The following is a 24,730-nucleotide window of genomic DNA, read 5'->3' as shown; positions in this document are numbered from 1 at the left end:
CCATTTAAACAAATATAAATTTATATTTTTCTTCTATGATAAAATTTTCATTATAAAATAATTTTCTTCTCGGTCCCGACTCCCGAACTTTAACCGGTGAATCTCAATACTTGATTCTCATAGTTATGGCATGAAGAAGAACCAACAGATATATTCTGCTTGAGGGTATGTCTTACAGGGGCGTATTGGATTGGGATTTTAAAGATTTTTTTGCATTCATGAAATCCGAAAGTATTCTATTGGGATTATTTGAAATCTATTAAAATCATGAGGTGTTCAATTGAGATTTTAAATTAGCTACAAAATTTGGTGGTATTCAATTGGGATTTTAAATTATGCTTTACAATCCGATGGTATTCAATTAGGATTGTTTAAAATTCATTAAAATCTGATGGTATTTAAATGCTGATGGATTTTTTTCATTTCATAAAATGATGGATTTTGTGGCATTCTTCAGTGTATTTTAAGTTTTTTGAAATCCCACCAAAATCAATGGGATTTTGAAGCATTATACATAAATCCTATCAACTCTATAACATTTTATCAAGAATTCGCACAAAATCAAAATCACATACAATCCATTAAAATCCATAGACTACAAACAATCTATTAAAATCCCAATCGAATACACCCACGTAGTTTGATAATTTTTTTTTATTTGATCCAAAATTTAGCTAGTGTCAAATCTAAATCCTAATATGATTTAAGTTTAGCACGAAGAAAATCCATATATATTAACCTTAAACCAAACCACTCCTCCTTGTAGATAACCGAGCAATGAGCATGAGTATAAGCCGGAGAAGCAACGCCAACTAAACGACAACTTATGAATAGCCAATCATGATATAAGCCAGTTCAAGATATAGGTGGTTCCATAATTTCCCGTTGTTTATTTTATCATGGAGAGTTTATCTTATATCAGTGAAATCGTCTTCCAAAAATAAATAAACCATTGGACAAATATGAACCATTCGATATTATTCTTTTATAAATAGTGGAGGCATATAATAATTAAAAATATTTATATATAATATTTGAATATAAAATAAAATTTATACATCGATTTTTTATATCAATTAAAAGCAGGTTTTGTAAATAAAATACTTTTCTTAATTGAATACATTCCATATTCTTAAATCATCACTAAATTCTTTTATTTTTACACATATAAAAAAGTTGATTCTAATCGCTTATAAATAAGCGTATTAAATATTCGTAAGATAATTTATTAAATAAATCAAAAAATAAATATATAATAAGCATATCAAAGAAAAATTTTAATAGATCTTTTATAAGAATTAATTACTTTAGTGATGGAAGCATAGTACTTTCTCCTCAGATATATTACTCCTTTGTTAATGAAAAATTTATGACACAAATAAATGAAATATGTTATTTGTATTACAAATATACTGACATATATTTTGTGTCCAAGTTAACGTTTTGTTTTTTTGACAGAGTGTCCAAGTTAAAGTTAATTGCAATTGTGGATGATCAGATACTGATATGTGGAGGTTTTACGTGATAAAGAGGTTGAGGTAAAATTTTGTTTTAATTTGGTTGGTTTAAAAATAATTCAAAATTTTTGATTGGTTAACTGATATGTAGTTTACCTTTAGTTAACTGATTAAAATTTTGTTTTAATTTGATTGGTGTAAAATTTAGGAGTCTCCCCTGATTGGTCCTAAAATAATTCAAGTTTTCTGATTGGTTAACTGATATGTGGTAGACTCAGGTATTATAATAAAGGATGTACTACCAGAAACTGTGTTTTAATAATCAACTAGCTTAGTGTCTAAAAATCACCGAGTCGGCCGAGTACCTATTCTGAGTACTCATTTTTAACCCCACGTTCGATCTGAGTTCCGAGTAATCGGATTCAAAACCGATTTATTAAAAAATCGGTCAAAACTCGATTTGACTCCGATTACTCGAGGTCAAATTCGAGATTGACTTCTCAATTTTTTATTTGTTTTATTTGAAAATTATTTCAAAAGAGACTAAACGTAAATTTATATGTGTTTTGGTCTTTTTTTGCAAAGTATTAACATTAATTAGAAAGTATTTGTGTATTATCATTATTTTAAGTGTGTTATTAAAATATCAATATTATTAGATAATTTTATTATTAATCAATATATAACTATATATGAGAGAAAAATTTAATTTAAAAAAATACACGATTAATTATGGGTGTTGCTAAATACAGTTGATTTTTACTTTGTGCAGTTCGCAGAGATTACAGATATAACCCTTTAAGCTATTAAATTAAATGTGTGGAATCATGATAAATACCTTCTGCTGATTACAATGTGTTTGTGCTCTCACGTATTAATATCGGTATATGTATATTTGCACATGTATAACACCTGCTACAACATTGATGTGTAAACTTGAAATAGTTTCTTACATTTTTAATTCTTAATTTTAAATTTAAAATATTTAATTTTTAATTCTGAAACATATATTCTTTTCAAAAATATGTTATAAATCTGATTATAACGTTTTAATAATCTATTAGTTTGGCATATTTAATACTATGAATTAATATAATTATTGACTATTAAAGAATCATTCACATTTATAAATATTATATACATTTTAAAATTGTCTCAACAGTAATTTTAAATATATTTTAAAATTATGAAGATTCTTAACACATATTAAAAATTCTATGTCACCTAAAGGTTATATTATAAAAAACTAGAGTATTTTTTATTTTGACTAATATATTATATCAAACATTATAGTTAATTTTTTAATATTTTATATTATTGGGATTTTAGCCCATTCCAACCCTAATGACCCGGATAGTAGACTTAAAATTTTAAATTGTTTTGATTAAACGAGAATGATCAAAATAAAAAATTAAAGAAGTGGATAAAATTATAAATAAAGTCAAATATTTTAACAATAAAATCAATATATAAATTCAAACAAAAATTATATGCATAAATATTATATATTAAAATTATCTTTCTAAATTTTCAATACACATTAAAGATTCTAGGCGATTTGAAGATTATATTTATGAAAAAATAAAATATTTTTTATTTTGACTAAAATATTATATCATACACCGGTGTTATCTTTTTAATATTAAAAATCAAGTAATTTCTATTTGACTAAAATATTATATCAAACATTAGTGTTAACTTTTAAATTTTTTTATGTATTAGAATTTTAGCCATTCCAACCCTAATGATTTTTTACCCGTCTCATAGTAAAGCCTAAAAATTTTAAGATGTTTCGATTAAATGAGAATTAACAAAGTGAAAAAAACTAAACACATCGATAAAAAATTAAAGAGGTGGATAAAATTATATATAAAGTCAAATATTTTAGTGATAAAATTATATATAAAATCAAATAAAATTATACGAATAAATATTATATATATAAATCATCTTTCTGAATTCTTAATACATATTAAAGGTTCTAAACCAGTTAAAAATTATAATATAAAAAGAAATCAAATATTGCGTAATATAGTCTCAAACTTTTAAGGTATTTTTTTTAAAGTTGAGAATGAATAAACAATGTTTTAACAAACATCAATAAGAATATCATGGAAAAAAGATAGTTAAATATATTAGTCAGTTGGTGGATGGATGTGTTGATTAGTAAAAACTTAGAGAATGTATTGATCGAAAAAAAAAACTTAAATATATTAGTCAGTTGGTGGATGGATGTATTGATTACCTGCATTAATCATGTTCACCTGCACAAAAAACTAGGGTTGACACTATTTTTATGTTCCAGATGCACAAAAGTTTAGGAAGGATATATCTGTAATCTACTTGTAATCTTCTGAACTGCACAAAGTAAATTTGAAGTGTATTTAGCAACTATGTTAATTATCTGATAACTCATTCCGAGCATTCTCCCGAATTTCAAGTATTTATTTTTCCGGAATCAAACCGAGTTCCAATTTTTACAACCTTCGCTAGTTATAATCACGAAATACAGTACTGGCAATCTGGCATCATCGTGCACCGCACTTGCAAAAATGAAACACATGTGAAAGAAACCCAACACATTTTTAATAAAGTTTTCACCTTTTTTCTTTCATGGTGGGAATCCAACTTTTCCCAGTATCGGCATACAATACAATAGAACTCCATCTTCAACATCACACTCCACCTGGAACACACCACCGTTTCCGTTTCTTTTTAATACTACCTTTAAATAACTGGGAACAAACAAAGTGTTAGATTCAGAAAATCTTTTGGAGAATTTATAAACATATAAGCTTGTGAGTGTGGATCCCAGAAAAACGGGAAAAAAAGTCTACTCCGATTTCACAAGTAAAAACCAAGAGAAAATTATTATATCAAATATTTATGACAGAAAATTGACGATGGAAAAGGATGTATTGTGGAAAAGGAGGCGCGAACATTTTTTCTCCGATTCGGCACCATCCCAACTGTGGGTGATTAACGAATTCGGCCAATTAGAATACAAACCTCAGTTTTGTAAGTCATTGAATTAACATTTAACAGATTTTCTTGGAGCACACTAGCAACTATTTTATAATTGAAAAGTAAATTTTTTAGGCTCTCGTCTCACTAATAATTATAAATATATTTAAAATATAATTATGTTGTGTTTGGTTGGGAATAATAGAATGGAATGAAATGAGTAAAAATATTTGAAATTAATAGAGATCAAAAGAAAGTTTTTGAAAAAGATTGGAAGAAGTGTAAAATTTCTATGATGAGATTTGAGAAGAAATTGACGATACGAGAGAATAAAGCATTACATCTCAAATTGAAGATGTAATATCTGGTACATGGCGTAGGGAATGGATTGGAGGAAGGAATGCAATCTCTTAACCATTGTTCATAATATAATTACTTTCTCACTCCATTTCTTCTGAAATCATTCACCACAACCAAACACAACATTAGTGTATGCTTATGAACACACACTACATGTGGTCACTTATTTTAATCAGATGAAACAAAATATTCATTTCCTTCTCATAACTAAATTCTTTATTGCAACTAATTTAAAATATCATATCAACAGGTTTTCTTTTCCTTACGTAACGGTAATCACGGTAATCCTTTATTCTTCTACGTAACGGTAAACTTTTTTTATGTTACCCAATACCCAGGCCAGCTAAGAAATTTCCAGGGTTCAGTTCGTCTGAGAAATTTGTCCTATTATCAACTTTTTTCTAGAATTAAATAGAAATTGGGATTCGAAAACAAATAAAATAAGAATATATTAAAGCGGGTGTTGTGGTAGCCTAACAACCGTGTCCCTTGACTGTGTCAAATTCCCGATGTATTCAACGGCACGAGTTTTATACTTTTGTTAAACCAACTTCGACGCGGCAGATCCAATTTTCAGTCCAAAAACCCGGCTACCAGGTGGCCCCCACCGAGTTCCCATCCGATCCGAGTCGTTGACCTAACTACGTAACTGTCGACGTCATTCGACACGCGTCCTTGATCACACGCTCCTAACGTTCCATAACGCTCATTGTAATTTGTCTCTATAAAAACAGAAACAGAGGACACAAATTAAAGAAGTTACACTACACATAAAGAGAGAAAGAAAGATAAAGCAAAAGCAGGGGCGATTGAAAACAAGAACACAAGGGGATTAAAGAAATGGCGTCTCAAAGATTAAGCATGGTGGTGTTTATGGTAGTCATGGTATTGGGTGCTATGCATATGGAGAGCTCGGATGCACAAACAACACATAACGTTGGGGGCAATATTGGTTGGACTATTCCTCCAAATGCTAACGCTTATACCACCTGGGCTGCTTCCCAATCTTTCAAAGTTGGCGATGTTCTCGGTATTTTTCTTACCATCTTTTTTCAAAACTCGTGTTCTAAAAATTTCTGATTTAACTAAAAATCATCAATCTATCAAATATTTCTGACTAATTAGTATCGGAATTTAATGTAAAATTGTATGTGATATGCAGTGTTCAACTTCACCTCCGGAGCACACACGGCGGCAGAAGTGACCAAAGCAGCCTACGATGCATGCACCCTCACCAACCCCATCTCCGTCTGGTCCAACGGCCCAGCCAGCGTCACCCTTAACTCCTCAGGCGCCCACTACTACCTCTGCACCGTTACAGGCCACTGCACCGCTGGTCAAAAGCTAGCCATCAACGTGGCTGCCGCCGCCTCCCCCGCACCCGCACCCACCACCCCCACCCCTACCCCAACCCCAACTCCCACCCCCACCCCTAGCCCAACCCCATCAGCCACCCCTACCCCAAGCCCAACCCCATCATCCACACCTACACCTAGCCCTAGCCCAAGCCCAAGCCCAGCATCTTCTCCTTCTCCAGCGGGAGGATTAGCTCCTACGCCATCAGGAACTTCAGAAACTTCGCCTCCTCCAGCACCAGGCAGCACTTCTACCCCAGGAGCCTCGGATACTCCGGATTCACCTAGCTCTGCTTCGTTTCTTTCCGCCGCACTCCCCATTACATTTTTGTCCATGGCCATGGCTTTCTACTACTAGGTCCACTTTAGACTACGGCTACAGAGATCTTGATTTTTGTTTCTCATTCGTTTTGTGTTTCTGAATTTCTTTTACTTTTTTTTATCTTACCATTGCTGTGTGTGTAATTTTTTGGGTTATATATACCAATAAACACTAAATTTATCTCTACTTCGTGATTCTATCTCATTTTACATTATACTGAATACAAGTTTAAACCAATACGAATAATATTCCAACACAATTACATAATTGAAAATAATCTGCTCACTGGGTACACAACTGAATTAAATATTTGACAAGTTATAGTAACAAAAATTTGAAAAGCTTGCTGTCCTGAAAATGGTGTACTGCAGGTAAGCTTCGAGAAACAACAAATAATTTTACGTGGCTTAAAAAGACTCAAGCATGATTAACCAAAAGTTAAGTGTCAAAGTGTATGTTCCTTGGTGCTAAACTTTTTCAGTAATTTGAAAACTAATTCAAAGTATAAAGTGACACCAACGTAGACTAGTTTAAACTTGCTCCCACCATCAAATTTCCTTGTAGTAATATTTTCCTTTTGTGTTCTCAATGGGGTTGTCTGTCTGTCTATCCATCTATCGCATACGAGCATCTCCCCACCCCACAGGCTGCTTAAACAAGTTTTTTACGGTGGGAATTGGGAAAAGTCTGAAGTGATTGACAGCTAATACTGGAAAACAAGAAAACTGCTCGACAACTTTGCCAACTTTCTTATCTCCCAAATTCTTTCGATAATATAGAAAAATATGTTTCCTGACAATGGGCCTGTTTGTTTAACAGAAGCAAAAGCTGCTTCTGGCTTCTGCTTCTTTTGACCCGTTTGTGTAAAGAAGTAGAAGCACTTTTAAAAAGCTGAGAATGCTAGCTTTTGTCTCTGCTTCTTTTCCAAACACTTTCTCAACTTATTTACTTCTCACTTCTGCTCCACTTCTCTAGTTTAAGCAAGAAGTCACTTCTTTTAAGCTTGCCCAAACGGCCCCAATATCTTTTTATTTTTATTTTTTATTTTTTTTTTTGAATAATGACAATATCTTTTTATTAAATAATTTTGTTCAGACTTTTAGTTTTAGTAGAATTAGGTAGGAATATAGGTCTCAGTGACCCCGCTCAAATTTATTCCTCGCCTATCCATATTTTAAACTTTTTTAAAAGAATTTATAGTATGAAAATTTATTTCTACATTTGATTTTATAATTTAGGATTTTTTTTATAAATATCCAAGTCCAAAATTTTTTTTATAAAAATAATGTCATTTTTTATAATAAATTGTCAAAATTCTATTTTCAAAAAATTTTGCAAAAAATACGGAGGTTGCATTTGAAACCAAATCTGCAACTGTTAGCAACCACATATGCAACTCTGAAAAAATTTATTAAAAATTACATTTAATTGTCAAATAAGTTACAAATAGTCGCAAATGCGAAACCGGTTGAATCGGCCCAAACTGCCCTGGCCCGCTCAAATGACTAGGGGTGAGCAAAACTGGATATCCGGTCCAGTTATGAATTATAAACCGGATATCCGGTTTTTCGGATCACTAAATTTTCATTCCGGTTCCGGTTCCGGTTTAACCGGATATCCGGATATTCGGATATCCTCTTAAATCGGATCGGAAAACGGATTACCAGGATCCCGTTTCTTCTAAAAAATATGTATTGTGTATTATGTATTATTTTTCGATTCAAACAAGTTTGTCACGTTTAAGTTCACTTTTTTTATTAGTATAAAAAGAAGGGATTTTCTATGGTGTGCCCAAGGGCACACAATAGTCCCCAACTCCAATAAAAATAACTCATTTCGATTGGTGGATGAACCATAAATGATAATGGGCCCCCCTGCATTTACATCAACTCCACCAATCAAAACAAGCTATTTTTATAGAATTTAGTGTTTAATGTGTGCCCTTGGACACACATTAGAAAGATCGTAAAAAGAAAAGCAAGTAGGATAAGTAGTTAAGCACAAATCAGTTTTAACCAAAAACCAAACAACCATCTCCACACTCCAGTGAGCATTCAACTATAAGCTACTGCCCGAGTGTCTGGTAGTATTTCTCATGAACCAGACAATTACTGAAACGTTGCTAGTTGCTACAATGTTACAGGGCCAGTGACTCAATTCTCAGGACTCAGTAGTCAGTAGTTGTGATATACTGAAAGTGAAATACAAAAAGTTTAAGAGACCCAAACTAACACCGTAACTCTGTAGATAAGTAATAATAACAGATTCTCAATATTTTATATAAAATATCAACAAAGTAATAATATATTATTAATAAATATATATATTTTAATTAAAAATAATGAAACCGGATCGGATCCGGATATCCGCTTTCTTACATATACGTGATCCGGATCCGAATCCGAATTTAAAGAAAAAAAACGGATCGGATATCCGGTCCGGTTTATTCGGATCGGATATCTGAATTTCCGGATTTTTTAAATCGGATACCGGATCGGAAAATCGGATAATCCGAATTTCGGATTTTTACGCTCACTCCTACAAATGACCACCTCTACCTACGGGCAATATTAATATCAAAAAAACCAACTGCAAAGTCAAAATCCACAACCACTGCAACTGACTATCAATATCTATCTATATATATTATAGGAGAACAGGTAGATGCAAAGGCTGGCTCCTGAGCAAAAAAAAATAAGACCAAACCTCGCTCCGAGCCTAACCTAGACGGGCGTGTTTTAACTAAATCTAAATTAAAAAAACATCACCTCCGCACCGTACCGTCGTCTTCCTGCTCTACCTTCCTCTTGCCCTTCCGCTCCTGTTGGCCGCCTAATCTAGGTCTTATTCCCTCCACTGAGGTCTTGGGTTTTGGGTGTTGAAGTTTGTAGATTGATCCCCGGAGAACGAGAAGACTACAGCGTCTTTCGAATTCGGGGTTCAAGACATGTATCCATTCCAATCCTTTTCATCAGGTTTGACTCCGCTGTACTGCTTTGCTTACTAGAAGTTTTACTTATTTAATTTGTAATTTGTAATTTTCGTATGATTGTGTTACTAAATTTGTTTAGTTATGCTTATTCTTGGTTGCGTTTTTGTTTAGTTGTATATGAATCCATGTTAAAGCATGATTGTTAGAGCAAGTTCATCGGTTCTGCCTAAATTTGTTGGAGATATTGCTGAAATTTAAAATCAGAGAGGGATTTCTGATGCTAAACTATGTCCCTAATGGTGTGCTATATTTTGTTCCAAATGTAACTTATTCTCCAGGTATCTCACTCTTCTAACTACAAATTGGTTTTTTAAAGATACGGTTTGGGGGGTTTTCGCGTGTTGGCGATTATAACTCCATTTATCTTGCGTTTGATATTTAGAACAAACTGTGATGTTTTAGTTTAGGCAGGATGTATAACACCACTAGAGTGCTAACTTTACGTATTGGTTCTTTAATATGGCTATGAGACAAGACAGAGCATGGTATTTGACCTCCTGTTATGTTTTTATAAAGTGAATGCACTTTCTTTTAGAGATAATGCCCGATCTCTTTTATCCTGGTGCTTATCACTACACATGCACCAGCAGTAAAGAAATATACTTGCCTAAACTGGAAATAGAGAAAGCATTGAAGAGCTATTTAAAATTTTGAAAGTGCAGTATTCATATTTTCATATGCTACATCAAATTCCTCTACGGCTACTTCTTTCTAATTGACTGGAAGTACTTTGAATCTTTTTGTGGCACTTACCGACGGATCAAAGTCCCCGGAAAGAAGGCTTGACCCGACCTCGCAAGCTACCCTCCTGGCCCCATTTTAGCGTCCCGTAGCATGTAGTAGTGACGAGTGTATCAAATCCGTAACGGCACATGTCCCTACCCTTCTGTGATGTTGTTTCATTCAATCACCTACTGTACAGATTTAGGATAGCCAAGGTGGCAGGAAATGAGGAAAAAAGAGAATGACTCATAAGGAAAAAGGGTAAAAGAAAATGGAAAAAGAGAAAAAAGGGACAGACGAAAAATAAAATATATCTCGAATATACATATTAATTAGTTGAATTTTCATTTACGCATATTTACTGGTTTATTAATCTAAGACGATTCCCAAAATTATACTCCTAAATAAAATTTTACGAAAAATATAAGAACATCCATCTCCCTGGAATGTTCCTTTTATATAATGGTCCGAGCATGTTTGGAATGTTCAATTGCAAAAGGCCAAGGGGTCACATTTTTATTTAACATTTGATATTTGAAATGCGGTTAGTTAACAGATTTGATGCCCTGATAAAAAGGATGTTGCAGGCTGGCTGCAACTTGCCACTGGGAGCAAATGAAGAATCTTCTGGATTATATGATAATATTTATAATATAAAGTCCTCCCTGCTTACGTTTAGGTCAGTGATAAGAATATTTATTTTTAACTGAAAACTTGTGAAGACCCATATGGTGAGGATAATATCGAGGTCTTTTTGTTCTGCTCACAAAGGAGGGGCAACTGTTGTCTTCTTGTTTTATCCCCTCAAACTTATAGGCCAGCTTTAGGTCATAGGTTAATTCGCACATGAATTAGGCATCCCAAAAACCTCAATTGATCTAACAATATTCAAAATCATGGTAAAATGAGTGGGCAAATGTTCCCCTCAATCGGCAAATCCAGGGAAAGACATTACTTCCATTTTGTGAATATGTTCACTCTCCCCAGGATGAGTATTTCAAGATGTGTGTGTTTTGGTGCTGTACAACATAGTCAAACGAATTGGGCTATGCAATAGTTATATCACTTATTGACACATGTCGAGACATGAATCTTCATGTCTTGAGCCCTTAAGAATTTAAACTTACAGAAAAGTGCACGGTTAAAAATAAAGATTGTAAACTGCATTACACAGTTATTCTGTTTTCCCTGTGGGGTTTGAAATTATGAACTATAATTCCACATATATGCAAGTGTAGCAGCTTAAATATAATCAACTACGGAATTTGAATATGAGTGCCAAATTGATTTATCAAAGTCAAATTGGGTGAACTATCATAGGAAAGAGGGAGTATTAGGATTTGGCTCTGGTATTAGAGACAATCTACCCAGTAATTATTGCAATGCCCAGTATAATAATGGTCTGTAAATACTTGGAAGTAGACATCTTCCCTGGACTATGTTGTTTGATTTTAAGTTTTATGTGAAGTGAGTCAAGTTTGAATCACTTGTGAACAACTCAAACAATTTCATTATATTATTTTAGTTTTTTAGTTTTGATTTGTGTAGAATTTTAGTTAAACATTATTAATTTAAAAAGAATTATTAGATGAATTCCAACCTAAGATTATCAAATGAAAGAAAAAACGTACAAAAGATAAAGTAAAAAGATATAATAAAAATTTATTATCAGTAAAAATCGTAAATAAATTTGGAACAGACCTAAAGATTAAATGATCATATACTAGACCATCTTAGGTATGTTTAGTATAATAAGCAAGTGCAATTTTAATTGCCCAAAATATTGATAGATTAAGATTTAAATTACCTGATTCCTAAGCACCTTATTAAACAGATATTTATTACAAACCTATCCGAGCCTCAATTTCCAGTCGAACTCCTATTACTCCAAACCGTATTTTGAGTTGAAATATAATTCTTAGCCTAGGTTTTAGTTGAATTGCAATATTTGCTCCAAACAAGCTTCCGCTCAATCCTCGTCGCCGCCTACTCCGGAGTGTGCCTCACCTGCCGATAGCCTCCGAACTCCTGTTTAGATCTCTGTGCTTTGTAATTCGGAATATTTCGGCAATACTCAAGGTAATGTCTCTGATTGGGTTCCCGTCTGATGATTTAGATTACTTTTCAATTCAGAATAAAAGTTCTTCCTTTTACTTTATCCTTGAGTTTGAGTGTGTATAGTATACGAGGTAGTTTCTGGTGCTTGTATTAGCACTTAAAATATCAATCATAAATCGGATTCCAGTTTTATAGAAAATCCTAATAATGACCTGTTGGTTTGCGATTGGCGTATATCTAAACTCTTGAGCCGGTTCTTTGATAAAGGGGGATGAGTATTTTCGGTCTGATAATTTTGATTACTATTTCCGGTTCAGGTTTGCAATTTTCTGCTTCACCTAATCAATTGATAATATTAATATCGTGCCAAATCAGTATATCAAGGTCATAATAGCATGTTCAATTTTGGTAGCCTTTTTTAGTTTCTAGAGACAAACAACTATTGATGCATTTATAAAATGATTTTATTAATTTGTAACTAAATAGTTGAATTCACCGCGTCCTAAATCTTGATGATCTGTGGGCCACTGAATGAGCTCTTACAATAGGAAAGAGTATGCATGTGAAATCAATATACATATTTAGTTTTGGTCTCTCGTGAAATAGAGTTATAGACGCCTACAAAGAAGAAACTCGGTTCCGCTCCTATACACTATTGTATATATAATTTAAGTTTATTGTTAATGCTTGAGATGAGATAAAGGAAGCTATGATAATAATCAGGAATTATAAACTCTCGAAAATAAAAATATGGATGTCTTGATGGTGAAGAAGCTCTGCAATAAGGAAAAGTGGAACCAAAACCATCTAAGCTTCGTAAAAGTTAAAATACTGCATCTACTGATTTATCATATTGCACCGGTCATGGGTCATCACTCTGTATGATATAGTTTTCGTATAAAATATAAAAACATCCCTAAATATAGGTATCACATGTTTTTCATGTTATGCCTTATTGACACTGTATCTTCTTGGGCAACAAATAACCATTCTGTAGCAGTGGAGATATGAATTTCTTCATACCTAAAATTTTACTACTTTTCTTTTCTATAAAAAAGTACAGGTTTTCTATGCTGTTTTGCTTGATTTGAAAAGATCTCATTTAAGATTAATCATGATTGTAGTGCGAATTGATAGAGAAGAAATGCAAAACCTTTGCATCGCACAGATTAATGAATGCCTATTTTAAAATTTAGGTCTTCATCACTTAATTCATGAGAAACAAGGAGCATGATTTGACCTAATGTTTTCTCTATAAATTGCATGTCGCAGTTTGTCATATTAAAAATAAATAAATTATAATTGGTGAAAACTTTGCAAGATATTATATATTACAAAGTACCAGACTTTGTGTCTTATTATGCAATATTTGTATGCTTAAACTCCTGCTATGTGCAATTTAGTGGGAAAATCTTGCACTATATTTAATAGATAACTAAATTATGCTCTAATTGGCATGAGTATTTCCCCTTATTTGGTGTTTTTTTTGGCTTGCTTTTAGCACTTCAGAAAGTTAAGTAGTTAAAGTGTATATAATACAGACCAGGAAGAGAGAGTCTTATACTTGAATCGCCAAGATCATTCTCCCACTTCTTCCCATGGTTTAGTACTAATTTCCTTTCTACTATATATGTTACCTAACCGTTATGATATTTTAATATTGTCACCCTTTATTTGTTATAATAAATGCTCAAAATGACGCTCTTCGCGCTATATGTGTAGGTAGTGATCCTAACATCTTCAAAAAAATAAAATTGCCATATAAATTGTTTTTATGTTTGGTATAACTTATTTCATAAATGATATAGTATAATATATGCGATTGTTGAATTTTAGACCACCTTTATATTCAAGGCCAAGAGATCCCGTAGATTATACACACTCAAGTGCTGTGCATATTGAATTAGGATTGCTTGCTTACTTTGCTTTGTAAGATAAATTTAGGCCTTCTACTGTTTTGAGTCGACGAGGCAGTCTACGATGCATTTTTGAGAAAATGATTCTATCCATTTATCTCAAAATGTATAGAGTAACTATACTGTCACAAAGATAGTTTTATAGCTTATACTTTCAAAGTAGCTACATTTAGTGCAAGCTATTAAGTATCCTTACTACTGCTTCTCAGAATTATTACTAAAAACAAACAATATTGCAGGACTATGTGGTCACATTCCACCTGGAAATGGACAGAGTCAAAGATCAACAACAAAGGCAATTGTTTAAACAATCAACATGGCCCGAGTTTGAAGGTATGCGACAAAATGTTACCGGAGATTCGTTTTTACATTACTGTAATTATTTAAGAGCACTGCCTCCAAAATATCAGATTAATAGAATAATAGTTTAGTACAAATGACGTTCTAATTTACACTGTTGTTTTTATCAAATATTTACTCAGGATAAGACATTTAAAATGGGGATCTTTAAAAGTTTCTTGTTTCTGAGACAATGTTCTGTTGTATTTACTAATTTCTCCATGTTCTATAAGATTGGTCACCTAATTCAAGATATTTATAAGATTGCAAGTTCCTGGTTAACATTGTATAGAAGGCATATTTGGTTCTGCTTGCAGTTGGGCATTCATTTTCTGTTGTCTTACATTTCAACCAACTTACTAATTTGACACATTTTATACAATTACTTTGATATGGGTGTCACTCTTATACTTCACGTTCCCAGTGGCTTAAATCACAGAGATGTTTGATATTTTTTTTATTAGAAATGGGAGTACCCCAGATTCTTTTAATTACAGAAGCCTGGGGATTGACACATAATGTTTGGTATAAGCTGTGACACAAGTCAATGACGTCCCAAGAAAGATACTATTCAAGTGTTTTCCCTAAGTAATTAATATAAAAATCATAGCAAAAGGAATAACACTTTAAAATTCCACACATGCGCTGTTAGAGTTCGATATTACAAGTTTATTCATGTCCAGAGGAACTGCTTATAGTTTATACGAGTACATACTTGCTCACAACTCATGCAATTGAAATGATAGAATGCTGCTTTTGGTTTAGCTCCACCTTATTATACTCAATACATGATGCACCTACAAGGGATGAACCACACATTTAACTTCATATATAAATTGCAATGGGGCAGGGTACTTCATCCTCCTCCCGCACCAACTCAGTTCAGAGGCTGGGGAGTTACCAGGCGAACTAAGTTCAATTCTTCATGTTATCGGTCAGATTTTCCCCTCACATCAGAAAGTTTGGGTTAGATCAAAGTCTTTGTTGGATAGCAGCCGAGGAAGGTTGGTTGACATGATTTGATTGATAAATGTCAAGGTTTTAGTTGTATATTGTTTATGTCTGTCATACTATGTTTACTTGATTTGTCATTTTGGCGTTGTATTCTTTACAGCTTTACTCTTTCAAGCAGGATTTCTGGTGGTCGAAGGAGCAGAAAAAATGTATGGATCACAATTTGTGAATACTATGACTGATTAATTATAATGATAGATCAGTAAATAAAACATGTATAATGATCAAACAGTCTAATGTGCATTCAAATGCAGGGCTCAGAGTCATCGGGGACATTGGGTGGACAACATTGGAAGAAGAGGCATCATAAAGTTACCTCCCAGAGACAATTTAATCTCAAGACAGAGGTTTGTTCACTGAATAGCATACATACTCGTGTCTATTGATTGAGTTTTTCCCTTCCTTTTTTTTGTTGCTAATTAAATGCTTTTAAATTTAAAAATGATGATTCTATTATTGGCGTTTAATAGTATATAATATTCTACCAGTATGTCCTATCTATTGATTGTAGATCGCTTGGTGAATCACCCTTTTAGCATTATTGTACAACAGAATTGACGTGTTTTAGATGACATCTAACGGGATATATAGACTTTGTAGTGGAAGAATCAATGTTTCTTTTGGAAATTTGGATTATGCTTCACGGAATGGAAGTGAGAATCCTTAAGGATGAAAATTTAAAGTTTAAACCTAAATTTGGAGAAAATAGAGCTTGTACCATTTCTGTTGTGTGCTTAAAGTTAGCGGCCGCCGGCCGGGGTTAGAGATTAACCCTATTGAGCATTGGATAACCCTATTGAACATTGAATTATAGGTGTGCCAACTGCCATGATCACCTCTCTGTGTAATCACTTCTTACTAGGCTCTAACCTCTGTTATACAGCCTTCTCTCCACTCTATTGTGCAGCCTCAGATGAAAAGAAGTGACCAATTAAGATCAATTCTGCATTAAGTCTTATTTGGGTCATTTGGTCCTGGAGAGGGAGACATAAATTGATCATAGAGAAGACATAATTTTCTTTTACAAATGTCACTCTATTTGTGGTGGAAAGCAGCACGGCTAATATTAATGAGCAACATCGTTCCTCCTGTGATATAACCCATTTTATACAGGGGGTAGCCAAGAAGCCCATAGGGTTACTGCATGTGAAGGTTTTACGTGCAGAGAAGCTTCTGAAGATGAACTTGCTGAGTGCATCTGATCCTTATGTGAAACTCAGTCTAAGTGGTGAAAGACTTCCCGCTAAAAAGACCTCCATTAAGATGAACAATTTGAACCCAGGGTGGAACGGGGACTTTAAGCTTACCGAAAAGGATCCTCAGACCTAGGTCCTCCGGATACATGTCTATGACTAGGAAAAGTTTTTTTTATAAAATTTTTGATCAAATATAATTCTGTCTAATCAAGTAAAATTATATAGCTGATACCATAATGCTTAATGCGTATTGTTATTTTATTTATTGAGCACATAGAATTTTAATATCATAATCCCCCAAGTTCCTAACTAGAATTGCAAACGGGCTTTGTTTTCAAAGGGCTCCATTGTCTAGAACCTAAATCTTGAACCAATTACTATAAATCTATGATGGTAGATCATAGTCATTATGAATAAAGATGCTCTTGTAACCTATATCAGAAACTTGAAGTACTTATAAAGTTATAATTATAAAGGTTTGCTCAGGATATGCTATTTGGTGAAGCGGACTTTATTTACCAATATGAATCAGGATTCTGAATAAGATATATCTTGAATCCGATTGCTAGGTCGGGCGACATGACAAGCTCGATATGCAACTCATCCCATTGAAGCTACTTGTGCCGCACGAGAGAAAGGAATTTGCAACGAATCTGCTTAAGAACATGAATCCTAAGGACACTCAGTGACAGAAAACTGAGGGGGTAAATTATGTTAAACCTTTGTACCTTTTAAAGAAGATTATGAAAGAAGCCGCTCTGTTGTTCTACAACATTCTATGAAAAATAGTTCAATAAAACGGTCTGAGTCCTGGTCCAGTCATGTGTACAGAGCAGGTTTACTTTTAGTTACTGTGTAGGTGCAAAAGATGTCAAGGGGAATATTTTTTGGTGATGCAATGTTACTGATATAGTTCATGTATTTTATCTTTTGCAGATAATGGGAGAGCTAGCTGTCTATGTTCTTTTGTGAATCACATAAACCGGCTTTAGTCTAGAATTGTTTCAAATAAAAATCACATGTCAGTGATAAATGGATGTAGAGTCTGGGGTTTGTAAAGTATATTACTTTGTGGGTTGGAGGGTATTAAACTGAGTTTTTATTTAATTATTTGTATCATAGATATACATTAAAATTTCATTTAGCTTTTTATTTTTTAAAAATTCATGTTCAAATTGAAAGTTTCAACCATTTTTCTGACTTTTCTTTTTGAGTAATATATATTACTGTAAAAAATGAATTTAAATAGAGGCCCGTGCCTTGCACGGGCTTTTATGCTAGTTCTTTATCAACCAACAACACAATCACACATACAATTAATTACAGACAATTATATACATATACCCATATGATTACTTTTAATCGGGTCTGATTCAATTTTTGATTTGGAGAAACCCAAATCAATATTCATCTCTCCAACTAAAATTCTGACGAGGGAGGAGAAAGAGCGAATAGAAAGACAACAACATAAAGAGAACAAGAGAGCATAGAGCTAGGAGAGAGAAACCCTCATCACTCTTCTATCTTTCTAGGAATTTCTAAGTCCAGAGCTGTTTTTATATTTGCAAGCAAAGAAAAATTGAAAGACAAAACTAACCCCCTAGATGCACATTAATAGCCTAGGAAAGAATCAATATAAGGGTAATTTTGTATTTTCATACATTTTTGCTCTGAAAATAAGAAAACAGCTCTGGAAATAACATTTCCACTTCTAATTTAGAATAAAATTCTTGTACCACTATCCTCATTCTATCACATTTTAAGTGGACAACCTTATTACAATAATAGACTATTACTTTTCAAAGATATAAACATGACCACAATTACATGGAATTCAAGAGAGACGTATTATTTAATTTATTTAAAAATATTCCTTAATTTATTCGAAATTATAATTTGTTAACTTTTACTAGTTTAAAGTCAAAACTTGATTATCGGACCGCATACTGGTGACCATTATTTGTGAGACTGAAGGACAGAGGGAACTTCTGAAATGTGTTCCATTGGGCTTCTGTTGGAAAGCATAACTAATTGGGAAAAGGGCCCATATTGCTAGTAAAAGGTGATGACAAATCTTAGCTGGTTACGATCGAGACCTACATCACTTACACTAAAAGCCCAACATATATGGCTATAATGTCCAGCCCACGAAGCAAAATGCATAGAGCATCTGAGATGTCCGCAACTATTATTCAGTCCTAAAAGTAACTGTTTGTTTGCCAATTACGCTCTAAAAAACCGTTTTGGTTCTGGAGTTAGTTTGAAATTGAGAGATTTATTTATTTTTAAAATTAACAGGGCACGAAATTTAGCTCAAGAAAAAGATAACGAATTTTCTATGGTGTGCCCAAGGGCACACAATAGTCACTAACTTCCATGTGAATACTAGCTTTTGATTGGTGGATAGGTAATAAATGTTAATGACCAATCAAAATAGGCCATTTTCATGAGAGTTTGTGCTTATTGTGTGCCCTTGGGCACACATTAGAAAGACCGAAAAGATAAAACCTGCTCAGAAATGCTGATCAAGTATCATTGGAATTCGTATTTTGCGGGTCGAATTCGTGTCGGGTTGGGTCCAATATTGCCACCCATAACTGGAATTAATGTCCAAGCTTACATGCTGGGGTGCTAAATTTAAAGCAGACCCGACAACCCGACATGAATTCGACCCGCAAAATACGTATTGTCATTTATGATGGAGCAAATGAAATATACGCATTTGAACTAGTTCTAAATCACAAGCCAAACAGATTAAATTAGACATCTCATTCAAAATCTGTCAATGGGTACCTGGGGCCTTTTTAGCGGATATGAATTCATCGAAAAAAATTCGATCCGAAATTTGATCCGATGAGAGAAATCCGATTATAAATGGAGCGGATATGAATTTAAGATGATCCGATCCGTTAATGACCCGATCCGGTAGAATATATATAAATAAATATATATAATAATAAATATAAATAAATAAATATATTATATTATTTTAGTTGCAGTAGTTATTTTTAGTTATAGGAGTCCCTGGATATTATTTACGTGAGTCGTGAGTCGTGGGTTGTGATTGTGTTTGATTAATCGTTTAATTAACTAGTATGCATGAGTTGTAAAGTTATAGCAAATAGTATTGGTATCTTGAAAATTCTATCACTTTGTTTAATTTGCCTCTTAATTTGTGATTTTTAATAGAATAAAAATGTAAGAAGCTACTTTGATCACGGCGTTTCATTTCATCCTATCCTTCCTTTAAGAATCACTGACATGATTTTTTTTAAAAATATTTTTAAATCTAAGCAAAAAAAACTAAATGGATCCGGATATCCGATCCGTGATCCGTGATCCTAATGGATCCGGATATGGATCGGCCTGTCAAAAATCCGGTCCCGATCCGATCCGATAAAATAAATGGATATGGATATGAATTTAGGCTGATCCGATCCGAACCCGATCCATTGACAGGCCTAAATGGACCTACTATAGCAAAATGCTAGCCAAAATGTAAATTTTCTGTTATGTGCGAGTTGCGACTGCAAGTCTGCAACAGATCACATATGCATCTTAAGGGTCATTTGGCAAATCTGAATAAGTTACGTCTGATTGATTAATATATCTGAATCAATAAAATATCTGAATGATGAACGATAAATATTGTTTGGCATATAAATTTTAATAGTGTCTGAATGATGTTTTTTTTCCATAATTTTGTTATTTAAATAGATAAATTCGTTTGAGCTCATGTATAAATGTTCTTCAACTGTTTTTTTAAGGGGTCCTTCAACTATTATTATTATTATTATTATTATTATTATTATTATTATTATGCTATTATATAGATATGATAATTATTAGATAAATTTTAAGAAAAAATGTTATAAAAAGACTTTATCAAATAAAATAATAAATAATAAGAAATAATTTTAATGACCTCATGCAAATTATATATAAGAAATAGCTAATTCATGAATATTAAAAAAAATCACCATAGTATACATGGCTGCCCCAAAATTAGCTGGCTATAGATTTTAGGGACTGCTGAACTGATAATTCAGGATTTGAGAAAGGTATCGCTCAGCAGTATATGATTCGCTCAGCACTAAAAGAAAAACTTACCAAACGAAATGAATGGCCTGGATCAGACGGTTAAGCTCATTAAGCATTCATTCAGACCAAAACAAATGGGCCTTTAGTATGGTACATTACATTGAGTAATGACTATTGTCCTCCCCAATGTGTGCCTTATTAGATAAGCACTGCACACAAGTTGTGTGGAGGAGCTAACTCAATTGCAATTATAGATCAAAAGGTCAACATTAAACAAACGACAGAATGGCTGACAGGATTTTTTATGTGATATGTTCCCGTACGGAAGGTAATGACCAAAATGAGGGAGAACAAACATGTATGCATGATATTCATCTCTTTCTCCTTACTATTTTATAAATCGTTTTGGCTAGTGTGTGCCCATGGTACATGCTAAGCACTAACATTAATAAAAATGGAGGGTTTTGATTGGTGTGGTTGTTGTAACTACAGGAGGTCCACCATTATTAAAGAAAATAAGCCAATAGAAACCCTCCAATTTCATAAATTTTGGTGTTTAGTGTGTGCCTATGGGCACACAATAGAAAAACCGTTTATAAATTCATAAAATAAAATTTCTACAGCTTAATTTCAACCAAATGCTCATTTTATCTTCCTACCAAGACCAAATCAAACATAAATTTTTCATGGTTTCACCGTTCTAGCACTCAATTTATCTCTCGGTCAAATCAAAATGTGTGACCATCAGCCACAGCATACCAAGACCAAATCAAATCAAATACATTCAGAGTTTGGTGAGGTTAAATGTACAACATTTACCCCATCCGTGTCTAGCTGATTCAGTGTATAAGATTAAACCAAAATAGATAAAAGTAAAATAACCAGGTTCGTGTTATAATCAAAAACTAAAACATAAAATTCTTGAATGATATGAAAAATAGTCCTAACAAAACTAGACTATTATATAAATATGACAGTTCTAGTCTTGACCTTTTCCGCCTTGCCTTGCACAATAATCCTAAGTAAGGTTGCTCTTATAAAGAAGAAACCTCCAATATATGGTTGTCCCTCATATTGAGTGAGACAATCTGTCATGTACTTATCGCCTAATCATCTTTCTCTTGCACCTATCGCATTTTCACTTACTCGCCTAATCATCTTTCTCTTGAACCTTTAAGCTTCACATTTTGTTTCACATATAGATCATTCCATCCCATTCACCTGAACACCACATTAATTTTACGAGTACACAGACACCGTATGAATGTTTAAACCTCGCACTCATCAAATTTAGAAAGCAGGTGTTATTGACAGGTTTTTCATAATTTATCTACACCTGGTTCGTCTCCGCTTCACTCTTCCGCAACTAAATGGAGCTTCTTTAAGCATTTTGTTTTGTTTACTAATATAATGCAATCTAATTCTAGTAGAATTCAGTTACTAAAACTGAGTTAGTAGCCACAGTTTGTTCAAACTTTAATTTAGGCATCACAAAAAATTTAGACACAACTGATGAAACATATGCTAAGTTCCCGAAGAAACATTTGGCAAAAATTTTATGAAGAAGGCCTTGGAAGATGCTTCAAATACTAATTGAAAAGCCCGGCTAAACTTTTGTTCTCTTTAGCAAAAAGGAAAAAAATTGTATGGTACAATAGAGTTCTGATCATCTACAAACCTGGCCATCTCATTCTACCACTAAAATGGTTTGCAGTGGGTTCTGGTTGCCAGAAAATTGGTCCATCTTCTACATTGCTGCGTTTCCTAGTAGCCACCTCTGCGTTCTGAACTTGACCCTCAAAATTCCTACTACTGGTAGACAACTCTAAGTAATTATGAGGCCTCTCCGTGGGAAAGAAAGTATGCTCTCTGTTTTGTGTGGAATTCAGATCATATTGTTGCCCCCTATCATGAGAACTGTGTAGACCCACTATGTCGATGTCAGAAGCTAAACCTTTGCCCCTATTCAAGCATGGGTCTGAAAAGAGGCCCAGCCTCAAAGATAAGTCACATTCTGTCTGCTCAAATACCTCCTGCTGCTTGTTTCTGGAGTCTAAATGAGTGATTCTGCTTAAAGCATTGTCATCCTCATTACGGGGGAATAAATTTTGAAAGAAACCCCTTTTAACAGGCTCGACTAACGGATAAACTGGGGTTCCAACGATAACAGTATTTGAGGTTTTTAAGCCTGGCCAAGAGACTTCGGGTTGAAAATGGGTGCCAGAATGCAAGGGATAAACATGACCAACGTTTGCTGAGGTGTTAGCTTCCACAGAGAGAAACTGTTTTTTCCGAGAAGGAAACTTCTCGTATGCAGCAGGAAACTTGCCAGAAGAAGTGGGCTCACTTCTATTATTTTGTATTGCAAGTCTGTTAGAATCTGACTGTAAATTGTTCAAATTCACAGTAACAGGCCTCTCCACAGTTGACTGATTAACGTAGTGGAGTGGGCGTGATGTCGGGATTCTCCCTTGAGTTGGGTTATCCAGGACCTTAGGGGGTAGAGAAGAGGTATCTTGAGTTCTATTACTGAGGTAAGTTCTAGGATTATTGTGCCTCTGGCTTCTGGAAGCTCTTACAGGTACACAACCAAGATTGAGAGCAGCTGAACATTACATGAAAGAAGGAAATACAAGCACATAATTTACAAACTAGACATCTGAAACTTTTAACAATTTAAATGAAAGAAAAAAAAAATAGCAGAAGGTAACAAAATCGCAAATGGGAGCACTCCAGAGGTTTCCATTTTATACTTGGAATTAACAAAACGTATACCAAACAATAATGTAGAACAAGTACCTTCAACACAAGGAGGCAACAAGTCCCCTGTCTCAGTACTCTCATCCCTCCGAATAATGATGTTAATTGCCTCGTTAACCCGGTCCCATATTGTTTCAAGATCCATATATTCAACCTAAGCAGCCCCAACATTCAGCAAACACAACCTCAACACCAAAAGAAAATGCCACAAGTAAACCAAAACACACAAATTACCTCAGAATTGGCCTTGGAGTACATAATTTCCTCAGCTTTGAACACAACAATAGGCAACTTCTCCTGCCACTCTCTGTTCCCTTTAGTAGCAGAAGAGTGTCTCCCATTGACAACCCTAATCAAACACATGGTGGGTATCATAAAATCTCACAAAAAACAAACATAACCCACATGAAATTTCAAGAAAACAAGCAAGAATCACCAAAAACTGACCTGAAAATCTGCTGAATGATAGAACCTCTAATGGGCTGGTGCCTATCACTATGCCAAGCCCTTCTCACACACTCATAAGGCCTTGGACCTGGCCTAGGCATCTTCTTTCATCAACTAAATTAGCAAGAGTTTGAGGTGAAAAGGGGCCAAGTCAACAAAACCCACATCAAAAATGAGAGAAATCAAGAGTTCTTGAACTCAAAATGCTATCTTTTTCACTACCCACCACCAGTTTCAAACCCTTAGTTCCAATCGTACTTGTTTTGCTTTTTGAAGAGAGAGGATGCTTTTCTAGTTTTGACTGTGTCCTGAGTTACATATATATAATATGTGTGTGTGTCCATAGGCTGGGTGTCAGGACGAGTGAGAGAGCCCAATTATTTTCTTAAACCATTCCACTGTTTAGTGTTTATTTTTCAAATAAAATTTTATTTCAGGCATTTTCCCAGTTTTTCTTTAAGCCGGCATTTTCATGGTTCATGGATAAGTCACCGCAATTATCATTATATCATGGGGCTTCTTGGCCTAATTTAGAAAAAAATGTTTATTATTTTTGAATGAGAAGTTAATTATAAGCGAGTGTTTGGATAAATTTTTTGATATTAATAATTTATTTAAAATAAAAATTATTAATGTAATTCTTTTAAATGAGTCCCCTGCATATTTGCAAGGTCACATTTCAAAATAAAAATAAGCTAATAAAAATTATGATTTTCAATTTTTCAAATTTTGATATATAAGTTGCAAATCAATAATATCAATATACTTATATAAAAGAGAAACGAG

The 24,730-nt window shown here is 33.6% G+C and overlaps 3 protein-coding genes across 7 annotated transcripts; 2 read left to right on the top strand and 1 right to left on the bottom strand.

The window, feature by feature from the left end:
* The first annotated feature begins 5,526 nt into the window (after positions 1–5,526).
* LOC108223491 (cucumber peeling cupredoxin-like) lies at positions 5,527–6,644 on the top strand. The gene is made up of 2 exons (XM_017397785.2): positions 5,527–5,811; positions 5,944–6,644. Exons 1-2 carry the CDS (start codon positions 5,622–5,624, stop codon positions 6,492–6,494), a joined length of 741 nt encoding a protein of 246 aa, XP_017253274.2. The 5' UTR covers positions 5,527–5,621; the 3' UTR covers positions 6,495–6,644.
* A 2,516-nt stretch (positions 6,645–9,160) lies between these two features.
* On the top strand, positions 9,161–17,772 carry LOC108223493 (uncharacterized). 5 transcript variants are annotated; one of them, XM_064093303.1, is made up of 8 exons: positions 9,186–9,433; positions 9,562–9,728; positions 12,096–12,252; positions 14,387–14,480; positions 15,337–15,490; positions 15,601–15,649; positions 15,755–15,847; positions 17,266–17,655. In XM_064093303.1, the coding sequence occupies exons 4-8, from the start codon at positions 14,414–14,416 to the stop codon at positions 17,383–17,385; spliced, it is 483 nt and encodes a 160-aa protein (XP_063949373.1). In that variant the 5' UTR covers positions 9,186–9,433; positions 9,562–9,728; positions 12,096–12,252; positions 14,387–14,413; the 3' UTR covers positions 17,386–17,655. The 5 variants fall into 5 exon arrangements, with proteins under 5 accessions (XP_063949376.1, XP_063949377.1, XP_063949375.1 ...); XM_064093305.1 differs by lacking the exon at positions 12,096–12,252 and having other exon boundaries at positions 9,185–9,433; XM_064093306.1 differs by lacking the exons at positions 9,562–9,728; positions 12,096–12,252; positions 17,266–17,655 and adding an exon at positions 16,384–16,893 and having other exon boundaries at positions 9,161–9,433.
* Positions 17,265–24,265, bottom strand: LOC108223490 (uncharacterized). Its single transcript, XM_017397784.2, has 4 exons — positions 23,945–24,265; positions 23,732–23,846; positions 23,537–23,651; positions 17,265–23,342 (listed from the first exon to the last, which is right to left on the bottom strand). Exons 1-4 carry the CDS (start codon positions 24,043–24,045, stop codon positions 22,408–22,410), a joined length of 1,266 nt encoding a protein of 421 aa, XP_017253273.1. The 5' UTR covers positions 24,046–24,265; the 3' UTR covers positions 17,265–22,407.
* Between the last annotated feature and the right edge of the window lie 465 nt (positions 24,266–24,730).

This window comes from Daucus carota, chromosome 5 (assembly GCF_001625215.2).
Source record: "Daucus carota subsp. sativus chromosome 5, DH1 v3.0, whole genome shotgun sequence".
Taxonomy (NCBI): Eukaryota; Viridiplantae; Streptophyta; class Magnoliopsida; order Apiales; family Apiaceae; genus Daucus; species Daucus carota.
This window is presented reverse-complemented; position numbering and strand designations above follow the sequence as displayed.